Source organism: Heliangelus exortis, chromosome 1 (assembly GCF_036169615.1).
Source record: "Heliangelus exortis chromosome 1, bHelExo1.hap1, whole genome shotgun sequence".
In the NCBI taxonomy this organism is placed as follows: Eukaryota; Metazoa; Chordata; class Aves; order Apodiformes; family Trochilidae; genus Heliangelus; species Heliangelus exortis.
This window is the reverse complement of record NC_092422.1, coordinates 183,028,661-183,051,414: the sequence shown is the minus strand read 5'-3', so window position 1 is coordinate 183,051,414 and position 22,754 is coordinate 183,028,661. Positions and strand designations below refer to the sequence as shown.

At 44.3% G+C, this 22,754-nt stretch overlaps 2 protein-coding genes across 2 annotated transcripts in view; both read right to left on the bottom strand.

The window, feature by feature from the left end:
• Positions 1–5,889, bottom strand: part of LAMB1 (laminin subunit beta 1) — a 42,569-nt gene extending 36,680 nt beyond the window's left edge. The window contains exons 1-4 of the mRNA XM_071733910.1: positions 5,677–5,889; positions 5,380–5,549; positions 2,868–3,003; positions 865–938 (exon numbers count right to left, since the gene is read on the bottom strand). Coding sequence (XP_071590011.1) covers positions 865–938; positions 2,868–3,003; positions 5,380–5,549; positions 5,677–5,716 — 420 coding nt within the window. The 5' untranslated portion in view covers positions 5,717–5,889. The remainder of the gene's footprint in view (positions 1–864; positions 939–2,867; positions 3,004–5,379; positions 5,550–5,676) is intronic.
• A 4,442-nt stretch (positions 5,890–10,331) lies between these two features.
• Positions 10,332–22,754, bottom strand: part of LAMB4 (laminin subunit beta 4) — a 38,141-nt gene continuing 25,718 nt past the window's right edge. Inside the window, exons 26-34 of the mRNA XM_071733912.1 lie at positions 22,562–22,722; positions 19,226–19,431; positions 18,163–18,366; positions 16,429–16,573; positions 14,460–14,667; positions 13,718–13,856; positions 13,290–13,466; positions 12,098–12,251; positions 10,332–10,652 (exon numbers count right to left, since the gene is read on the bottom strand). Of these exons, the coding sequence (XP_071590013.1) occupies positions 10,513–10,652; positions 12,098–12,251; positions 13,290–13,466; positions 13,718–13,856; positions 14,460–14,667; positions 16,429–16,573; positions 18,163–18,366; positions 19,226–19,431; positions 22,562–22,722 (1,534 nt within the window). The 3' untranslated portion in view covers positions 10,332–10,512. The remainder of the gene's footprint in view (positions 10,653–12,097; positions 12,252–13,289; positions 13,467–13,717; positions 13,857–14,459; positions 14,668–16,428; positions 16,574–18,162; positions 18,367–19,225; positions 19,432–22,561; positions 22,723–22,754) is intronic.

Below are 22,754 nucleotides of genomic sequence, written 5' to 3'. Positions count from 1 at the left end.
GTATCTCACCCAATAAAACATGTAGCAACCCAGGGGTAAGGTTGCTCAAGCATCTACCACACAGAGTCAACAAATCACCACCAAAGGTACCTTCCCCCCACAGTCTTCCTCCTGACAGCAGCCCAAGCCCAGTGGCACGATGGCCATGGCTCCCACATGGGGGGTTAGGGATCCCATGGGGGGGCTAGGGATCCCATCGTGGTCCCTCACTGCTGGGGGCCAGCAGAAAGGACTATCTGCCATCTCATCCACCACCTGGAGGCAGGGTGAGAAAGCCAAGCTGACATCACAGGAAAGAGGAACAAGCTCTCCTAGAAAGCTGACAGGTGAAAATTAAGACATTTATTTGCTTACATGCAAAGAGCAGGGATTTAGCCCTGCAGGAACTGCAACCCCTGCAACCTCAGCTGAAGGCTGCCACTAACTCTTGACTACAATTTAGGGTGTACAGGACATAATCTGCTATTCCAAGACATCTGTTTGTAAAGAAACAAAGACACTTTGTGTACAGATGTTCCTTCTTCCTCAAGACCTTTCAATTTGCCAAATGAAAACTGACACCGTGGCCAATTTTTTTTTAGAACAAAAATCTCTGCTACTATATGATTTAGCTAACAATCCTCCAAGAAAACACAACCACCAGGGAGCGACACCAACACAAACCCCAGATGGGGTCTGACTCTGCAGCCTCACTGGAGTCCAAACACAACCCAAGACACAATCACAACAGGAGTTAATAATGGCTGACAGCTCTAAAAAATAAGGCAAAACAAACAAAGCCCAAATCTCAGATATCAAACAAATGTGAAGGATTATGAGATGTCTTGTTTCCTCATGTTTGGGGTAAAGCTGTAGCTTCCTTACCTTGAATGTCATAATGAGATGAGTGAAATGAAACTCAGCCTCCAGGTCCAGCTGGATAGTCACGTTTTCCAAACCTGTGAGGGCAGAGAAAAGAAGCTATGCAGCAAACAAGGACTTTTGACGGCCCCTAAATCTACATTTTGCCAAAGGCCTTTGCTCCAGTAAGTGCAGAGACTTGTTTCTCTGCCACTTGGGTCTGTCTTCAAAAGGGACATGACAGTCAGTGTGTTCCTGAGGTATGGAGGAGACACCAAGGTGAAGTGCATTGCACACGTGATTCCCGTGCATCACCGACACCAAACAAACTGCACCAAAAGTGTGAGCCTGCAATGCTGGTATTTCAGACTCCATGACATGGCTAACATGGCCAGATGAAGGGTAAGGATGGGATTGCTATGGGCTGGATCCTGGCACCGAAGCACCCAGTGGCTGGTAGGACTGGTAATGCTGAGCCAAGACGTGCATGGTGACCCCAGGCTGTCCTCACATGCTCAGCAGCAATAGAGCCATGAATTTCTGCAGCCCTAACACCCTAAGTCTCACCTGTGGCTGGTGAGGTATATTTCCCACCTTACTTCACTCACTCTGGACTCTTCTGTCCTTCTGGATGTGGGAACAGTTCCTTAACAACCTGGTTTTGAAATACACCTGCAGTAACTATCACAGCCATGCCTTGCAGCACTGAGGGCTAGGAAACCCTCAAGCAGGAAGTGTTCCTGACTCTGTTGTACAACTACCTATGAGCCAAGGACTCTATACAGAAAGGAAGGAAAAGTTACAAATATTATTTTGTCATGTAAAAAGACCTCTCAAAGTAGCTGGATACTAATTATACTATAGTTAGAAATAAAAAAAAAAATAAAGCAAGATTTACAGAGAAGAGAAAGGGTAAGAAATTAAAATAATAAACCAATAAAGGGCTTAATTTTTCTACCAACTGTAACTTTATGCGATGTGTGCAGCAATGGTCCCTTCTGCTGCAAGCCTGAATAGAAGAAAACATGGACAGAAAGAATCATTTGTTTTTTAATGTTGAAGGACATTTTCATGACCTTATGAGCTAAGAACTTTTCTGTGTGAATGCTGCCAAGCCTATTGCAAAAAACATGAATTATTTGGAATGCTAGAAGAGAACTGCTGGAGGCAAGCTGCTTGTTAGTCTGATCAAAATAGTTAAAAAGGATTTAGTGAAAACCTTTCCTTACCAGGAAGCAGAGATGTTACAAATATTAACATTTGATTTTAATATACAGCAAGACAGCCACTGCCAATACATCTGCAGAAGTCTCTTCCTGTCCAGCTGGCTTTAAGGCTTCGGGGTAGGATGTGTTTGAGAAACCTCAACGCCTTTTTTGTGTATGAAGGCATGCCAAAAGCATAACCATAAAAGCAACAAGGGCAGAGGAACAGTTTAAAAAAAAAAAAAAAAAAAAAAAAAAAAGCCACCAAACTAACATGCACTTTTTTTTAAAACTATCTGGCTTGTTCATTTCTGTTTAGCTCACAGATGAAGGAATCCAGGAGCCCAAGAGGGGGAAGGCAGATTGCAGGATAGATGTCCCTGACTTTGCTCCCCAGGGCGAGGAGGGCAGGGAAGTGGGAGGTCTGCAGGCGGCTCAGCTCTGCTGAGCCCAAACCTCCTCCCTCCAAGCCCTGGGGAAGCCCTGGGTGCTTCCTTGGCAGCCCCGGGGTTATTTGCTCTTGGAAGGCTGCTCCTGCTGCCCAAACATGAGGGAGATTTGGAGCCAGTGTGGGAAACTTTTTTCTTTAAGAAAGGATTCTTGCAGAGTGGTGGGACTCCCAGGAGGGATGAAGGGGCTTCGACAGGGATTAAGAACTGCTCCAAGGCACACAAAAGCTGACAGTTTTACTCACTTTTACTCAGCCCTCCTCGAACAGCATGATCACCAGACCAGAGATAACAGCAAACCCACAGGTACCCTTAAACAAAAGGAAGGAAAGCAGCTCCCAGCCTGGAAATGGCTCCCGGAAAAAACTCGTACCATTTTCTGACTGCCACCAGAGCTTCAGGCGATTTGGAGCAAATGTGGTGACCACGTTTTCAATGAGATGACTGTCAGGATTGAGAGTATCGTGGAAGGGATCCTCAGAGTCGCATATGAAACACTTTTTGTCCTCCTGAAACAACAAAATAATCAGCATTACTGATTTTACCCGCGGGGCAATAGTTGTTTCCTGCAGATAAGAGTATTTTCCACCCATATCACATTCCACTCATTTTGCCTGCAGGAGTCATCAAAGGTATTTTTTTTGTTGAAATGATAAGTGTATTTACCTCTATGAATTAATGTAAATTGCTAACTGGAAAATATGCCAGGAATTCCATAAACTTTATCTTTAGGAGAACTATGTCCTCTATCAAAATTGCAGTTTCAGGAAGTCTTCCAGTGTATGTATTCTCCAGCAGAAGTCAGAATTAAAGGCAGCATCTATAGGAAATTGCTGAATTGCTTCTGTGCAAATGTACACATGTAAAACTGTCTTCAGCAACTCGTGTGAAGTAACACTGGCTTTTGGGAGCTAGCTTGTACTTGCAGGTTCTTGGCATCAAGGGTACATCTGGTGAGGCTCAATACATGTCAAGGGTCCATCAGGAAAAAAAAAATCCATGCAATTAGTGGAGGGTCCTTCCAGCACGGGGTTGACTTCACTCTGAATCCGGTTTGTCAAGCTCCCATCTAAACCTTGCCCTTTCACCTTCACCTGCAATCCCAAACTAGGCTCATAAACTCAGTTTACACACACTACAAGGTGTGCCTGTGAAAAAACAGTTGGGTGCAAGCCTGGCACATGCTGCTTGGGAAAGCTGGACACTTCTTCACCAGAAGGACAAAAACTGATCATGACTATTACTTTGAACTATGTTATTTTTACATTGTCTTGGAGCCTAAAACCATTCAAAAAACATTCCAATTTTGCAAGGTAGGATTCAGCCCAAAACAAAAGGGAGGGTTCCTGTCTAAACCAACTTATTTTGCAGACCGGAGAGGGCAGAGGAGGAGTTCATTGAGCTGCAGTGAGGGAACCCCCACACACCAGCAACTCATCACTGTCAAAAGTTACCCACCCATCATTCATCCTGCAGGTTCAGGGAAACAAATGCAGTGTTTTATCAGTCAAGAATGTGAGAGTTGGCAGGTCTGTGCCACACAGACTTTCCATTTCACCAATTTTGTCTTCAGTGGCTCCTCCCAAGCACAGCGCTTCACCCTCACAAGCCCCTGGAGACTCTTCTGGGAGAGAGGACAGCAAATGCAGGGGTCCCAAGGAAGATGCCCCCCTGTCTGTTCCAGGATCCTCTCCCCAGCACCACAGCCCTTGCCTCAAGCCACAGCTTGCTCTGTCACCCACCAAACTAGAATCCTGGAGGGCTCAGTCCTGCAGGATGCTCAGTGTGCCCAAGCTCCATGTTATTAGGGAGATACTCACTACCCTCCTGCATCCACAGCCTGACTTCAATACTACTTTATGGCTCAGAAATACCTGGGGACATCCGGGGTGTAGACATCTGAAATAAGGGCACACATGAACTCCTGCTGCAATGATTTTTACTCTGGTACTTCAGCATTTTTTGAGACAAGAAAACATAGCAAAGTGCCTTTGTTGTTTTGTTCTACCAGGGATGCTAATGTTGTTAAAAAAGTCCTGTTACAGCAATCCTAACATACACCAAAAATGTTCCAGCAGAGCTAAACTCCACCTTAAATCAAGTATTACCTCTAGCACATGGAACAGTACAGTATAACCAGAGGTGGCCATGAGATTTAGTAACCTTAGGGCACAAATGGTCCAACTGTTACGGCCTCTTAGGCAGGGCTCCTCCTGCTTCCCGTGGTTTTCCTTCCAAGTGCCAGAATCCGGCCCTATTGTCTCTGCAGCAAACTCGGCTGGAGATTATCCCTAACTTACAGTTCAGCACAGTACCACTTATAACTGGTATTTTACTCTTCACCATTCCTTCTGTCTCATATATTTTATGCCCGGTGAGCTGTTTCTGGCTTAAAAAGCTTTGTGTTTTCCACCAGATGCGCCAGACAACCTTATTTGCATCCTTTCCCCTGGAAACCATACAAATGTAATTACATTACGGGGACAGCGGCCAAAACGCTACCCGGGTCCTACAGACCACTCTCAATCAGGAAGCTGTCTAGACGGCTCCGGCAAGTTTTAAAATAAAGTATTAATACCACTTACTGCGGCACATTCCTCTTTATTAACCTCGCTAGGGAAAGGGGGGTCGGGAGCCGAAAGCTGCGAGGGGTGCCGTGCACCCGTCCCGCACAGGGGCACGATGCTGCTCCTCACGGAGACCACTGCCCGCACATCCCACCCGCAGGCAGCGGGTCCCTCCGCACCAGTCCCGCAGATGCCGCGGGCGTGCGCCCCGGCTGCCTCCTCGCCCCGGGCTGCGATGCCCAGCCCCAGCGCCGGGGACCGAGCCCGGCGACCGGGCGGGGCGCCCGGCGGTACAGCCCCCCCCGTCGAGGAGTTCACCTGGAGGTGGCTGACGATGCAGTACGGCTCGGGCTGGCGGAGGCCGCAGGTAGAGGAGGCGGACAGGCGGTCGGCACGACCGATGAGCAGGTCACCGGTGGCCGGGTAGCAGCTCCCCTCGGCGCATCCGTAGCTGTACTCGGGCTCCTGCGCCGCCGCAGAGCACAGCGCTGCGCGGCCGCGGAGGGAGAGAGGTATGAGAGAGAGAAGCGGTGCGCGGTCAGGCTGGGCGCCCCGTCGCAGGGGCTGGCCCAGCCCGCCGTGCCCCGACGGCGGCGGGAGCGGGGCGAGAGTTACCGAGGCAGCAGCAGAGGTACAGCGGGAGGCGGCGGCCCATGGCGGGCGGCGGCGGGAGACGGCGGGCACCGGACGGGACAGGACAGGGGCTCCAACTGCCCCTCCACGCTGCCGCCGAAAGCTGCTGCCGCTTCGGCTGCTCTACGCAGGCGCCGCAACTCCCGCGGCTCCCGGGGAGCGGCTCCGCGCCGCCGGGCGCCCCCCGGCCCTCCCCCTCCTCCGCCCCACCGCCCCCGCGGGGCCGGGCCGGGCCGGGCCGCCCCCCATCGCCCCTCCCGTCCCGGCCCCCTGTCCCCAGCGCCAGGCTCGGGGGAGGGAGTGGAGGAGTGGCCGCCGTCGAGGAAAGGCAGCCTAACCGGAGTGGGAAGCTGGGGCCCGGCGGCCGACCGGGATGGGGAACGCCCGTTCCTCTGCAAACAGGGAGCCTTGAGGGGAGCCGGGGGACTCCATCCCCTGACAGCCACAGGTTGTGCCCTTCCTGCTGCTCCCGAGCTTTGGGAGCGGGCTCTGGGCAGAGCAAAGCAACGGGTGGGGGGGATCACCGACGGGGCGACCCCTCGCCCTGTCTCTGACTTCGGTGAAGCAATGTAGGAATGGGGGTTTGACCCAACTCAGCCTTCTGCCGGGGGTGCTGGTGGGGCCGCGTCTCTGGGAAGGATGGGTGGAGGACGGAGCATACACGTGCGGCAAGGTCCAAAACCCAGTGAAGGGCCTGGGGGTTGCCAGCCGTCGAGCATGATACTCAGCAATCCCAAATCTCCTGGTCCTGTGGTGCCAACATATGTGGCTCGGGGGTGCCATTCCGGGGGACAGTGGCCAAGGTGCCACGCGTGGGTGAGTCCAGTCCTGGCATGGGCAGAGAGGCCCATAGAGCTGTTTCTTATTACCCGGGGGCATGCGGTGCTCCTGCCTTCCCGGAGGCGGCGGTGGGAGGTGAATGGCCTTGCTCGAACTGCCGCTGTGCTCCTGGCCTCATGCTCCGGTTCCCTGCTCTCTGCCAGGCGACACGGGGGCTTTGCAAGCTGGCAACAGAGTTCCCTCAGCACCCAGGGGAAAGGGTTTGTGGTAAAGAAACACTAGGAACAGATATGGAGGATGGACAGGATTGAAGGGTACAGCCCCATCTGGACCCAGGCTGGGACAGACTCTCGGGTTTATATACCCGAGTTTTCTTGCTCACGTGTAACATGTAAACTTAAGTAAATTTTTACCACGTACTGGTGTCCCCCAAGAACACTTTGCCCTCACTATTTGCAGTGCTGGAGTGGAAACACACCGTGGTTTGTCCCAACAAACCCTGCCGAGGTAGGTAAATATGTTCATTCTTATTTTACAGATGGATAAGCAGAAACAGAGCGATACCAAGTGGCTTGCCCTAAAGGTTAAACACCAGGTCTGAAACATAACCCCGGACTCCTGACTGAAGAGCTCGTGGGGCTGTTTCATTAAAGATATCCAGGAAATTAAACCATTTTAAGCTGCCAGGGAGGGTATTATAATTCTAAACCTTTCCTGCAAAGTGGTCTTCTAAATTCACAAAACTAATTCCGTTTCAGAATCTTGTCATGTAAATCACAAACCAGCTTCATTTTTAAGCTTCAATATAATGAACATTTTTGTCCCACTAGCAGTAAACATTTTACTCTGCTGCAGTTAGAAACTGCCCCAGTCCAAGGCGGATGGGCAGGGCCATTCTGCAGCATCTCTCTGTGTGCAAGGACAATGTTTCATTGCCAATGGTTTTTTTTTCTACCCTATACTTTTTAAACTTCTATTGCAGTTTTCTTCCCCCCCTTTTTTTCTGTTTTATAGTCCTGTAGAAGTCCTGTCCACCTGTAAACTTAAAATGGGTTGAAGATTCTCTCTGGAGCTCTTTGCTGCTGTGGTGAGGCTCCCTCATGCCTTGCCTTCATGTGATAATGCACCACATTGCAGCCTGGGGGTGACCCCACTGAGTGGCATCTGGGATTGAGTTGGGGTCACAGTGGTGACCACTCACCCTGTGTGGGGAGTGCAGCCATGGCCTGGGGTGCTGACTGCCACCTGTAACTATGGTCACCCCTCACAGGTAGCTGAAACCTGGGTGAGACCATCAGCATTCACTGTGTGGGTAATTGGGTAGAATGAAGTTGTTTGTGTCCATCTCTCTTTGTCGTGACTAACAGGAGTATTGCAATCTGATTGATTTCTCAAACTGAATAAAAATTGAGTCTTGTGTTGTGTCCTATCCTTGTAGTTGGTGAAGTGACTATACAGTCTTGAGGGGGTTGTGCTGAGATGGAAGTCTTCTTGAGGAACCAAATGTCAGAGTTTGACCTCAGTGGGACCCACTTGGTCACCGGTTCTTTTATAACACTGTTTGAATGCCTAGCAAATACAGCTGATGAGATAATTTTGGATTAAGCATGTCTTTGATTATATTTGTTTAAATGTTGTTTGCATTTTGATTAATGTCATTGAAGTCAAAGTGCTCTACAACAAGACAGTGATTTCAATAATTTTTCAATAAACACTTTTGTGAAAACACTTCTACCCACAACAAAGAGAGACAGTGAAACTAAAAATAGGTATTTTTTATCCCAGTACAGCATTTTCCCCACAAATTAACTTTGCAAAAACACTGTAGAAGTGTTGGTGCACAGTTATAAACCTGGAAAGCTGTCACAGAATGGGTTTGGTGTCCTGTAGGCACTGGTCTCCTCAGGTCTGCTGGCTTTGTGTGTCTGAGCACGCTTGCAGGAAGGCAGGGGAGGTCAGACTCCATGCTGACTTTCTTCCTGTTTCCGCTTTTCTTCCAGCGATTTCTGTTTCCCCCCATGGATACATCTCCCCTCCAGACCACAACTGCCTTGTGTTTACAGACTGATCCTTGCAGCTTGTCGAGAGCCATATGGAAACTCTCACAGCCAGCAGTAGATTTTATAGGAGGAAAGTCTCTTTCAACTTTCTACTTATAAAGTCAGAATTTTAAAGCCATGAATATGCAGTGGTTTATATGCAATTTGGAATTTCATTCTAAGAGCTTCAGTTTGGCTGTTTTATGTGCAGTGCAGCAGGGCTGCATTGAAATCTGCAGGAAATCCTTCATTACCTGGAGACCTGTGTGTGAGCAGCTTGGTGGGTTGTGTGTGTGCTCTGCATGAAGCTGAGATGCTTGATTTTGTTGTGGCAAAGTCAGTCTAAATAAACTAATCTCATTACATCCTAATAACTTCTAAAGAAGCCTCACACATCAGAGATGATTTGAAGTGCTAAAATTCAGAAAAAGCTAAACTACAAATTACATGCATACCTGCACTCAGGTTAGAATGTATCAATGTTTTAATTTGATTCCATCATTTTCACAATAGAAGCTATTGTATGGGTAATGCATGTTGCACAGTGCCCTGGAGCACAGCTGGTTTGGGTTAGAGGAACACCTCTGAAATCTCATCAGTGCCATCAATTCCCACCCAAGCCCTCCACCACAGGAGTTGTAAGCTCTTGTAAACAGAGTTTGGAGAGTTTATCTCAGCTTGAGAAAACAATGCTTGCTTTTAGATACAGATTGTTTTGTGGTCACTGCTGGCAGGAGGATGGGTAGGTGCTAGGAGCTCTGTATTCCTGCAGAGCATTCCCCATTTTACAGATGGGGTTTGGGCTGCATCTGAGTGCTCTGCAGCAGCCCTGGCCTCCTCAGTAGCTCATTAAACTCCACAACTGTTGCTTGCTGTGGGATGGCCTGGACAGGAATGACATGACTGGTTTTAACAGAGGGAAAGCCATTGTTAGCCTGTTCAGTGTCCTGCAGAAATATGAGTGGGATTTTGAAACTGAGGCATAGCTCTCTTCAGTCTTTTTAAAACCTTGGTCTTTCTGTAGCTTTTTCTTAGCCCTAATGTCCTTTTTCATAATAAAAGAAAAAGAATTATAAATTGAAATTGAGGTCAGTTCTTGTGTTCTTTATGGGGGCAAGAAACATCTGTGTGAACCATAACTTCCATGAGGGAGTTGAATCTTCTTTTTCAACATTTGTGGCCCTGTAGACGTCTTGCTTAAACTTAAGAGCCTGAGTTATTCTCCATTTGTTGACTGCATTAATGAAAAAAGTAGGAAACCCTTTATATGCATAAGGGAAAAAGGTATTGCAGGAGGGACATTTACAAGTGACCTTAATTATTTTGAAGCTGTTTTGGCATTAAGCATCTGAGCACTGCCATCCTGTGGGCACTGGGGGATTGCCTCCCTGTCACCCACCTCTGATGGCCCCGTGCTGCTGGAGGTACCGCATGTCCCTGCTCAATTTCAGTGAATATAGGGGGACCCTCACATGGTCAGGGGTTTCTGGTGACCCTCCCTACTCTGTCCCAGCAAAGAGACAGCTGGATGGGTGATGGTACCCTGGGGATGCTTCTGTTTGTCAGCAGGGATGGCTACAGACGGCCCACAGCCCTTCATTTGTGTATCCCCAACCTGTAATGTGCAGCCCCGTGGGGGTCATGGCACAGCCACAGGTTATTGTAAGTCCAACAGAAGGTGTGGGGTGTTGGGAGCCTCTGAGGCAGTTACCTGCAGTTCTCTGAGCAAGTCTTTTGCATTTCCAACCCCCTGGAAGTAGAATCCCTGCACTGTGGGAAAGAGTATATTTTAGAGCTTCCTCAAGGACTGCATCCCGATTACTTTATCAGTTGGTTTATTGAAAGGTATTTCCTATTTCCATATAAACTCAACTGGACAAAAAAGCCAAGAGAAAGTTATATTACTCACTGTGCCAAAATATTATGTGCACCTTTATATGAATGGAGGTGCAAAGCATGAAGTCTTCAGTTGCACTTTCCCTGATGGTCTGTTCAGACCCTAACTTTTGCATGTGGCATACTTGCTTTCCTGCTCCATTATTTCATTTTTAATGGCTATCACTTGTTCCTCTAGTTGTCTCAGTTGCTCTGCCTTGTCTTGCTTTGTTTGATTCAGGTCCTGAAGCTTCTTTTCCAAATCTGGAAGAGCAGAGACATACAATGATGGTAATATTTGTTGTGTAAGTAAAATTTGGGATTAACAGCATTTCTTTTCCCAGCAGTTTTAAGGCAATAAGCCCATTTCAAATGGGGAATGTTATATATGCAGCTGGAGGGAAAACCAGGCTGGACTGCGAAAGAAATGTGACAGCCTTAAAGAAATTAATTTCTCAGCATGTGCTTTTGTCCATCAGCTAGGATGGGGTAAGGCAGGGAGGTCTTAAAGGAGTTGGCTTACATGGAAACAGTCAGAGGAACAGTGTGTCCACCGATGTGTGTAAAGCCCAGGCAATTCAGGCTTGATGGGCTTAGGTCTCCCTCATTTACAGGAATGTTTCCACAAGTCCCTGTGAAGCTACACCAGTGTAAACATACTGGTAATGAGTCAAAAACCACATTATTTGCTTCCTCTTTCCAATGCACTTAACTATGTTGGCAGTTGGAGTGACTGGGATACTCTTAATGGTTCTCCTTAAGGTACCTGCTCAAAGTATTTATTTAGGTCCTGTCCTGAAGAATTTGCTCCAGGATGGAGTTTCTGCTTGTTCTGCTGATGTTCCAAGGTAGTTTTGGACACTGAGCTGGCCAGAGCCTAGGCCCAAGGATTCCCACTGGCAATGCCCAGACCATCACTTGTGTGCAATCAGATGAGATGTACTCTTCAGTTTTGGTGACCCTCTAAAGACACTCAGGAGGCTGTGTGAGGAGCAATGCTACAGCACCTGTGGTCTCCTCCAGCAACAACCTTCCCAGCCACAGCCTTCCCAGGTCCAGAGCACATAGGCTCCAATCTCCATGCCAGGGCATGTATGTGCACCAGAGTGTGGACCAAGTCATGCACAAAAGTTCTTGCTGCCTGCTGTGGGACACAGATGTTTCTCCATGTGTTTGAACAAACCAGTATTTGTACTTGGTTTGTACTGCTGTTGACCAGAGGTAATGTTTGATGGGGAACAAGGATGGACTGATGAAAAACAGCTACTCTGCAGCTTTCTAAGAAAAGCCATCACTTGTGTAATGTAAGAAAAAACAGAGCACAGAGGAAAGATTTAAGGTCCCTTAAGATTTAAGATTGAAGGCCAACAGCAAGTGTATAAATCCAAGCTCACAGCTAAATCTGCAGCCAGATTTTATGCAGATTTTGCACTTGTCCTGCTTTTATGATCTCTGAATCAAATCACTGCAAGTCCCTGTGTGGACACTTCTTAAACTCTGCTTACATCAACCAATTTATGTCAGAAAAAGTACATAACCTAACTACTTTTAAACTGTTTGGGTAGCTTCAAGCAGGGATTCTCACAAGCTAAATTGTTTAAAACCTGATTTCAGGTGAAACAAGTCTGTTAGTGTGTGTGGGCAAGGACTTCAGTTTAATTCACGACTCTCACAATTTTCACCATTCACTATGGAAGAGAGAACACCACCTGTAATTCTTCTCATTTTTTTCTCAGTCTCTCCAGCCAGTTTTTCTGCTTCTTCTTTCAGCTGCTTCACTTTTTCTAGTATTACTTTTGGAGGTCCTTGGGCTTTCAGTTTTTCCTGAAGAATTGTGTACTTTCTTTTAATGTCAGCAAATGTCTGTAACAAAAAGACATTACTTAGCTTAAGAGCATCTCATATTTAATCTAGGGTACCAAATAAGATTTTTCAGCATTTTTTGAATATCATCTTTGAACCAAACTCTGAATCTCTTATTCTCTTAAATCTTAAAAAAAAATAAATCCATTAGAGTACATTGAGAAATGCTTTGCAAAACTTCATAAAAATCTATTAAAGTGCCAGTGCAGCAATGTAAAATGTCTGGGGAGTGCAAGGATAGACAAAATACCATTTAAGATTTTTAAAGTTTATGTTGGTTTAACTTCTTTTGATAGAGCTTTTCTGTAAATTTAATTTTAGCTATGAAGCTTAATTAAAATGCAATTAATTATCTGTAACAACATTTTATTTTATTTTTTATATGTATTTTTGGCTATAGTAATATTTACTGGTTTACTCCATTCCATGGCAAATTAGATTGCTGTCAAGGCTGCTGTTCAGCAGCAAACTCTACCAAGTTTCTATAACCTTGAAGCTTGGTCATGGTCTAAACTTGTGCTCTGGTTCCCCTTGCAATTTCAGCAAATTTCTGAATTAGGTAGCAAATTAGCTGCCTTAATGCATTCTTAAAAATTAGAACTCCTGAAAAGCACCTGGCCAACCAAGAACTCCAAGTAACTCCCACAGCAATTTTCTCTGACGGAGAATGGCGTGGGATGAATGGCCAGGCTGCTTCCATCACTCACAAATTTTAATATCTGCTTTTGTGATTTGTTCTGTTGTGTTTACTGGTGCCCATGGTGACTACAAGTTTTATACACAGTGTAAGGAAAATGTCACCAAGTAGCCAGAGAAATGGGTATGTTTTCTTTCATTCAAGCAAACAGAAGTGCTATGTGCCAGCAGCCTTAAAATAAAAATTACTCTTAACCTGTGGTATTTTACACAGCATGGCATAAGGAAAATGTTAACACAGTTTTGAGGAGAGCAGGGCAATACAATTACACTTCTGAATCAAAAATACTATAAAACACAAAGAAAATCTTTTCCCCTTTAAAAGATAGCAGAAAAGCTTACATTATCAATATTCTGGGCTTGATTGTATGCTGCCTCTGCCCCTCCCCTTGCCTTTGTAGCCTGATTCTTGTTCATCAATGTTTTTGTCTGCAATGTGGCAATTTCATCTTCCATCTCAGACTGCTTTGCTGACAAGTCATTTAGTTCATCTGTTGTCTTGTTCACTTGGTTCTCAGCCTAAAACAGAGCAATTCGAGGCGTGGTTTCTTATGCAATGCCCATCCAGCTTGCAGAGTGCGGTAATGAAGGAGTTTAATGTCAATTGATTAAGAAGAGGAGACTCTTAAACATTATGGAATCAGCATCATATCTGCACCACTGGTTTAATTTATTTAAGGTTACATTAAGGAAACTTTGAGATTGAGTGTTTGGGGTTTTTTTCCTAAAATGTATATAGGAAATAGATTAAGAGATTTACAGTGCGGTACCTGTGAGATTTGTGTTCTGATGCCTTGTATCTCTTCATTTAACTTAATGAAGGTGTTTTTGGAGTCTCCTTGGGACTTCTCAACATTTTTTAGCTTACTATTAATCTCATCCACAGGCTGAAGGGCTTTAGTTGCTTTGCTAAAGTGGAAAAATAGAAGCATGTGTAGTATCATGGTATGGAGAGCAAAGCAAGAAGACATTTCAAATGCATCCATGCTCACATGCAGGAGTCCTCAAGTCCAAAAACAACTGTTGAAACTATTAAAATTGTGTTTTGTAAGTTTGCAGAGCAAAACCTCGGTAAGGGACCAGATGAGCTGCTATGTTACAGGTGAGGCTGGATGCTGCCACCTGCCTGGTGGTGCACTGCTAGTAAGGAAAGCTCACTTATGGGAGAACATATTTTCCCTCTCCGTGTTTTAAACTTGACATAAACCAGATGTAATGATCCACTAGGTCCACTGTGGAAGTACCTTGGTCTCTTTGACTTAGCAGTTGGAGGAGCCAAGAGCTGGAGGGAGCTTCCTCCTTGCAGCACTTAGGCTCCTGGAGCCCAAGTGGTCATGGCTCATTCCTGCTGGAGAAGCTCATTCCCTCTGGAAACTGCCAGCTGAAATCTGCTGTCATCTGAGCTTCCCCTCCCGTGTTACTAGGATACTGTCTGGGATATGAAGCCATCTGGCCATGCACTGTGCCACCCCAGCTTGAGTTAACACAGCAGCAGGAGAATACCCTACTCACTCAGCTTCTTGTGCCTCCATCAGCAGCATCAGAGCTTCCTCCCTTTTTCTGTTTCTCTTATTTGCTTTGAGCTTGTACTTCTCACAGGTGTTCATAATGCTCCTGATTTTGCCAAGCATGCCTGTGAGCTCCTGTGGAGTCAGGGGAAGGTTTATTTGCAGAACATAACTTGCCACCTTCTCAATGTCTTCTGGAGGTGCACTCTCATCTGCAACAGAAAGAGCGCTGAGGGTATCTTGAAGTGGCTCCTTCTTCCCAGTAAGACATAAATGATCATTATGGCTGCCTGCCCTTTGAGTTTTGTGGCAGAATAAAGCTGACAGGCACAGCAAGGGGGTAAAAGAATTATCTCCAACATTTTGTAATTTAATATTATGCTTCCAGGTACTGCTGTTAGTGTTGTCAGAACTGGCGAAAATGAGGATTTGAACCCACTTTGAACTGGGTTATTAAAATTCTGATGTAGAACTGAGCCCATGGAAGGTTTTAAACCAGTACATGGCACAGCTAGATGTGTCAGAGCCCATTTCTCCCTTAGTCCCCAGATCAAAGAGGTGCTGGAGAGACTGGGGTGTGAGTGGAGCTTTCCAAGCCACCGGTGGGTGTAATCCCTTCCCCGGATTGAGAAAGTGGTTCCTTTGCTGCTTAATGAGAAAGGATAAACTACAGAGCAGACTTGGGTCAGACTCATACAGGATGGGCATTTACAGTGGAAAAAAACATTTTGACAACTCCCATTATACACAAACTCATCCTAGTTCTTTGCTAAGAGGCACAGGCCCACAGAGTCAGTCAATGCTTTGTGAAGTCTCATAATGACTTCTGTTTCTGCTCAGTTCCCTTTATAGACAAGACCTTGGGTGATAAAACAGTTGAAACATATTGAATGATTATGCTAATGCCCCAAAGTAACTCACCAAGAATTCAGTAAAAGACATTTGCTGTGCAAACAGTAATGCATTCCTCAGGGCTATTTTCTGTAGAAATACACTCATCTAAAACTACCATCCACATCAATGTAGAGTACAGCAGATTTCATCTAACTGTACACATCTCAGCTGTTATGGTTCTCAAACCGCAATAAACAAAACAAAAATGAATTAGAATATGCTTTTATACTTGTTAGTAAATGCTGTATGTCTACTAGAAAACATAAAGGAAAAGCCAAAGGTGGAATTTTCAATTGCTATCAAATAAAAATCTGAGAATCTCAAGGACTTAGATGGTGCTTTTCTTCCAATTCAATAAAATAACTTAAAGGAAGTCTTCTGTCCTCTGTCCTGGCTCCCACTTGGCTGCAGAGGTATGAATGCCAAAGAACTGCCAACATGCAATCCTTAGAAATTTATCAGATCAGCTACATTCAAGAGATGAAAAAAATCCTACCACATTTGAAGTTTGATGGCCTTTCCTTTGATGTGGATCTGTTAAAAAACCCAAAACTTAGGGTCCTTTTTTTACAGGGTGGGTGTGAAGGTGGAAAAAGTTTTAAGGAATATATGATGGGTTTATTTTTTATGAGAACTGTGAAATTCTATCAGAATCCTTTGATTCCTTGAGTTACATCTTTAAGGAGAGGACAGAGTAGTATGTGTCCTAATTCCCACGCTCCCCACAGAGAGCCTCTATTTATGGACCTGGAGGAAAGGGGTAGAATAACAATTTCAGGATGCATTGGACGTGCCTGAACATTATATATTGTATTAAATTATGTTAATAAACCTTTACTTACTCAAACTAGGAACTGAGGGATTTGAATGCTTCAATTTAAGCAAATTAATAAAAGATGACAATCAGAACATAAGAGATCTATTGGAAAAGTAATACAAAATACTGTCATGTAGGCTAAAGAAGCACTGGAAAAAGATTGAAAAATATTGCACAAATCGGGAGGTAGTTTTCTGGCCACCTATTATGCTGTATTGGAATATATATTAAAAATGTGTGAAAAAGAACTTTGCATATTTACCTAACAAGAAGTCTTTCACTTTTTGGATGAAGTCCTTAGCAATCTCTCGGTCAACTTCAATTTGATTCTTAGTTGTTTCCAGTTGCCCATTGAATTGTGAGCTTTTCAACTTGCTGTCTTCTGCCATTTTTCTAATGCGTTCAACCTGGAAATAAAATTAGAAATAAGAGTGCCATTTTCTGGAGGTAATCTATCATTTCTTGACAGGTTGAGCTCTGGCACAAAAATAATTTTGATTCAAGCCTCAGCTGGAACCACTTAGTGTGACTTTGAAAAGTAGTAGGAGACTCCTTTGGGAAACTCTAGAAGTTGCTATATCATAGCCTTCATCTGGCCTCGGGAAATGCATAAATCAAGCTGGTTTTTTTTTCTCTGCAACCACAGCTAAACTAAAGGCCTTTCTTTTTCTAAAAGAAGATCCTGACTATTATTTTCTGTTGCAATACTTCAGCATGTCAATGATCAGATTCAGTACAGAAAAACCACTTAATTTGCCTCTTCACATTGTACTTGCTGTTAAAAATATACCTAAAAGGACACAAATAAGGAAGGTAGAATTCAAGGACTGTATTTAAAAGTTACATTTTACCATTAAATTAGTATTCTTGATCATTTAATGAGAGCTTTAGATTCATCATCAAATGCCAACAGTATTTTGCTTTGCTGAGAGCTATGGTTTGCTATGATGAAATCCAAAGGTACTGCCCCTCTGGCCTGTGAAGGGAAGAGATTTGCTGTTTCCCCATGCAACAAGAAAAATGGTGATGTTTTTACTTTTGAAATATCTCCAAATACTTCACACATACTATCACAAGAGATCACTGTCACATATCTGAGGCTTGTGAGCACCAAAGGCAATGTGTATACACATATATACATATACTACATATCCTGTAGCCTGGTGCTTGCAGTGCTTTTTGCTGCTGCCTCTCTGTCCTGGGGTGCTAATTTCTAAACCCCTTAGCTGTGATGCAGAGTGCTGGGTCTATTTTAAAGGGAGGAAATGGATGCCCAGGCACCCTGCAGGGAAGGAAAGAAGCCACACCAGAATGACATTCCTGTTGGAAAATGTATTTTGCCTGTAATGGTAACAGGCATCATCTCTGATTGCTAATGAGAACAAACTGTCTCTACTGGTGTTGTGGGATCTGTCTGTTCTGTTTCCTTTGCACATGTTGAATTGGTCACAGTTTGCTTGAGTTATTTTCACTTCTCCTGTGTAGTACAGCTGACTACACAATGCCTTCTAAACATCACTGGGCCAGGAAAGCTTCAGCTTGAAATTATTTGCAAAAATTCCTTAATGGCAAACATAAGAGTAATATGAAGTTGTATAAACTGAGCTTAACACTATGCACAGCAATAATCCCACTGCAAGAATCATGGGCCATGCTCAGCCTACTGAATATCTGTGCCCTTTCAATCTTTCCCAATAAAAAGATAGACAATACTAGCCTGATGCCACCAACTTCTATAGTCACAGGGCCCCTGACCTGTGAGATGTTGGCAGCTGTGAGGAAGTAGAAGGCATAGCAAGAGACACAGTCCCTTGGTGGCACTAGCACCTGATATTCCCAGTACTAAGCCGGGGTAGATCTATGGTGTTAGGGAACAGTCCCTCACTAGGTCACTGCTCTTCGTCCAAGGAGCAGGTGAGATTTTGTAGATTTGGGACCTCTCAAATCTCATCCTCAATCCATTTCACTGAACAAACACAGGTTTGATATACACCACCTGATTCTCAGGTTCCTGTAGCTGAGTAGTCAAGTTATGTAGCAACACAGCAGTCTCCTCAGCTTTTCTGAAGGCATCAGTGGAGACAGAAAGAGCTCCACTGCAGTTTGGGCCACCGCAGTGTCTGGTTCCGTCACTGGCCCGGCACAAAGCTCCCCCACAGGCTGCTGTGACACAGGGCTGGTCTCCTGGCACACCACAGATCTGCAGTAAGGAAGATGCCTGTGTTAAGAAACCCCTACGGGCCTGAGATACAATCCTGGTGGACATCATATGAACACTGAACATTGTATAGGATTTTCCTAAAGAGATGGTGATCTGGGCTCTCCAAAGATGTGTTTCCTGCTGGTTACATGTTCCCCTTTCCTGACTTAAAGAATGCAACAGCAGCCCATAAGTTCGAGCCCTTCCTTGCATGGGCTATTTGTTTGGCTTCATATGTTGCTCTGAGACTCTTGCTTCAGTCCTCTACGGCAAAAAGGCTAAAACTGTCCCCTACCCATATCCAGCCCATAGGTCAGTGGCTTGTTCTAAAGGATCCAGATCACCTCTCACACAGCATGGTACCATGTCCAGCCCTCCATGTAGTTTGACACAGATGTTGAGACAAAAAGCCCAGGTGGATCTCTTCCAGCTCCTGCAGCATTGGCTGAAGATGCTATCAGGAATGCATTGCTGTCCCACAGCAGGACAGAAATCCCTTCCTTTCCCATGGGTGATGCAAAGGTTTAGTGAGCATTCTGCATCCGCTCCAGGGCAAAGATACATTGCTTAGTTTGGGGTTAATCTTTCTGAATTTACACTGAAGTCCTCTTGGGACCAGAGAGTGTTTAAACACCTCCTTGTGCTGGGCCTGCCCTGGAAGCAATGGCTTTCATAGGGGTGGTAGTAAACCACAGCTAAGATGTACAGCTATTTCTGATGTGTCTGCATGTCTGTGCTAGGGAAGAGTCTTTATTTCCAGAATTAAAATTCAGGTAAGCATCCTTTTAAAAGGAAAGCTACCAACAGCATCCAAAAAGATACTTTTGTTTAGCTCCCATTCAAAAGGCACGGTGCCTACCTTTTCATTCAGGTTTTGGATATTTGGCCTCTTGGTCATCTTGAGCTGCTCCCTCACATTGCTTTCTTTCAAGACCTGATGTGCCAACATTGTAACCGCGTGGCTCCTGGTAGATTCTGAGTATCTTACAACAGGGGTTGTCCCATTGCTCCTCTGCTCTGCCAGCAATGATACCTCAAAGTGTTTCCTAATGTTGCTCATGGCCTCTGTAACAACAGAAGGAGAGGTTAGTACTGTCTGTATTTTAGTTGCATTTAACTCATACGTTTACTTAAATTCTGGAAAAATGGTGAGTGACAGGTGATTCAGTTTCTTGTCACTAATTGGGAGGGTGGGGCAGGAGCTGTCATTTCCTCAGTCAAGGTTTTCAATCCTTTACTCAGCCGGTTGTCAAACAGGAATAGTTGACACCATTAAAGCATGTTAAAATAGATTCAAGTACAAAGTATCCCATGTCATCCTTCAGAGTCCAAGATGTATGAGAAGACTATGGAAGACACAAGGTATGAAGGGGATCCTATTAATGACAGAAACTGCTGCTGACCTGTATTCATTGGAAGACCATTGATCTCATTGTTTATAAGATAAAGCTCCTGCCCTCTATGCTGTTTTGACATTTAGGAGAACTGCCTCTGCCAGTTGTAAAACCTATGAACTGATCAGCTCTCTGATACTGAGTCAGGAAAGCATTTGTCCTGTCTCTGTTCAGCATAGCACACAAAAATTAAATGATTTGTTGAACTGGGGCCAAAAATTTGATTACAAATAGAAATTTATGAGTTTCTTTGGCTCTGGGAAATCTAATTTCAGGATTGATGCATTAAAAAAAAAATAAATTAATGCATTTCCATGATAAGCTTGTAGTCCAGGCAAAAATATTTTCCAGCAGGAGTCTTTCTTGTTTGCTATGTGTAAGCTTTCCTTTAAGCAAACTCAAAAATTAGATAATATTACCATTTTTGCAGATTAATAGCCTAAGAAAAGGATTCAGGCCTTTTGCAAAACACGTAATTTGAAGCTGCTGCTGTTAATGCTTCCCAGATCTCCAGAGAACCCAGTTTTCTCCAAGTCCCCAGGCAGAAGTATGTGCAATGAGCCAGAACTGATGTGTCAGCAGTGAAAAAGTATGAGAGGTTATTGATTAACATCCTCTGTGTTGGTAACGGAGTCATTTACTGGTTGAAGTCAATGACAAGACACTTTTCAAGTCCTGTGTGCTTTGAATCAGGCACTAAAGTGCTTGGCCTTGCTTTTAGTTGAACAATATTTAGTTATTGTGTGGAACAAGGGCTATTTATTTGATCTTGCAACTCTTGGAAAAAAAGTATAGTTTAAAGTTAACTCCTAATACAAAATACCAGGCAAGACATTGCTGTAACTATATCTAAGCAAGGGACTGTTTTCTGTGAAACAATTCAATTGCAGGAGTATTTTGCAGTGGTTCAGCTCTCCATTAAGTATCTCAAATTCATTTTTCACACTTGGTTCACAATGGAGGTGTAAAGTTTCCAAGTTCCTTTCTGTTAAACACACCATCTTTGCACAAGTTTGATAAATAGCCTAGGAAGCCATTCTCACTGCATTCCCATAACCCAGTGGCTGCAGAGGCAGGGCCAGGGCTGGAAAGCCATAATTTAATGACAACTCATAAATTGCAAACATTCTTTTAAGGACACTCGTGTCTTGTTTTTTCCAGTGTTTTTAATTCTTTATTATATATTGACATTTCCAGGTCAGCTGGCAGAACATATGCCTGTGAGGAAGTTTCTGAGTCTTGAATTTTGTTAACTTGATCCCCTGCAAAGTGAGGTAGGAGCCTGTTCCCCACGTGTGTCTTGAGCACAAGCACCAAATGTACCCCAGATGGGATACATGGCCATAACCTACTCTACCCCACTTACTTAGGCCATTAAGAAAGAGAGAGGAAAAACCAGACAGAGCCATGCCTAGGATGTGTTGCTGCTCCTGAAATGAAGATAAGGTGAGGAAGCAAGGCTTTTTCCTGAATATCAGAGAAGCTGATTTCTTGAGGAAAATGATATTTTTGTGCTGTTAGATGATTGATAGCAAGACCAATGAATATTTTTGGGCCTGACCAGATATTCAGCTTAAATTCAAGGTCTTTCTCTCCCCAACCCCCTGTGTGCTTTTTATAGGGATGTTTATCTGTCTCCTGAGGCCTAAACATGAAGTGCGTTTGGAACGTGACCAGACAGCACCATGGATGTTTCAGCTGTGCATCCATTGACCTCCCTGGGATTTATTGTTTCTTTGCATTCCTGCCTTTTTCAGAGACTGCACAAGACTCAGCTGAATTGGGAAGCAGAGCCTGGGAGAGCTGTGCTGACTGCTCACGTGGGGACCTGAGCGGAAGAGATGGCCCCAGGGACACCACCAAGTACAGCAGGGCAGGGGAGCCCTAAATCTTAATTAATCCCTCTTTGCCCTCTTCCTTTCCCTCAGCTTTGTATTCTGTTGACTTTTCCTTCTTTTTTTTTTTTTTTTTAATCTTTTCTCAGCCAATCTTTTTCTCTCCCAAATGAAACACAGAGGAAGTGTAAGTGGGAGTGCATTGCCTGTAGCTTGTGTCTTATGTGGTGCACACCTTGTCTTCTGGGCATTTATGTCTCAGCAGCCATCTCTTTGAAGAGGATAATGCTGGGAATCTCCTACCACTGTAGGTGATCTAGCACCTGTTGAAGATCCCTGACTGACACATCCCAATCTTTCTCCAGAAACCAGTCTATGATATTGTCATTACTACTATTAGCTGATGGAGATTATACTGAGATCAAGGAACAGACAGTGTAATTCTTTAAAAAATGCCAAGGAACTTGGTTTTGACTTCACTTTTCTTGATGATTGAGAGCTAGTTCCTTACCACATAAAGTCAAGTGTTTTCCCATGGGAACACTATGACTTTTGGCATTAAAGAAACCATTCCTGTACAACTTTCGTTAAGTACTGGTAAGAGCTAAGAGAAATAAATCCTTTGCTGTTCTACTGCATGATTTGTGGGACTATACTTTGAAACTGGGTGGCTTTTAAATCCCGATGTTTACATTACATTTACATTAAATGTCTACATCAGAATTCATGAGACTTCTGACTAACATGACCCAGGCACATGCACTTGACATGTAATATGCTAGAAATCTTAGCATGTTAAGATAAAAAGGAGTTAGGAAAGTTAGAAAGTGATGTTATTATTTACATTTTTGTACTGGCATAGGAAGCTAAAATCTTTGAAATGTTGTAAGGTTCAATGGTGAAAAAAATATTCTGAAATTTCACAGTAAATGTTCACTTATTTTGATTAATTGCTGTTTGCCTTACCTTTGAGGTTCAAATAATGAAAACTTTGATGCAGATCTATCTTCTGTTGTAGAAGTTCAAAAACTAGGTCAGCTTCTTCCCCAATATCTTTTATGTTCTTGTTAAGGTCGGGAAACTCATACGGTGCATTGTGAAGGGGATCCATTTGTGCAACTTTTTGCCTGAAAAAGGAAAACTACAGTTATGCAAAAGC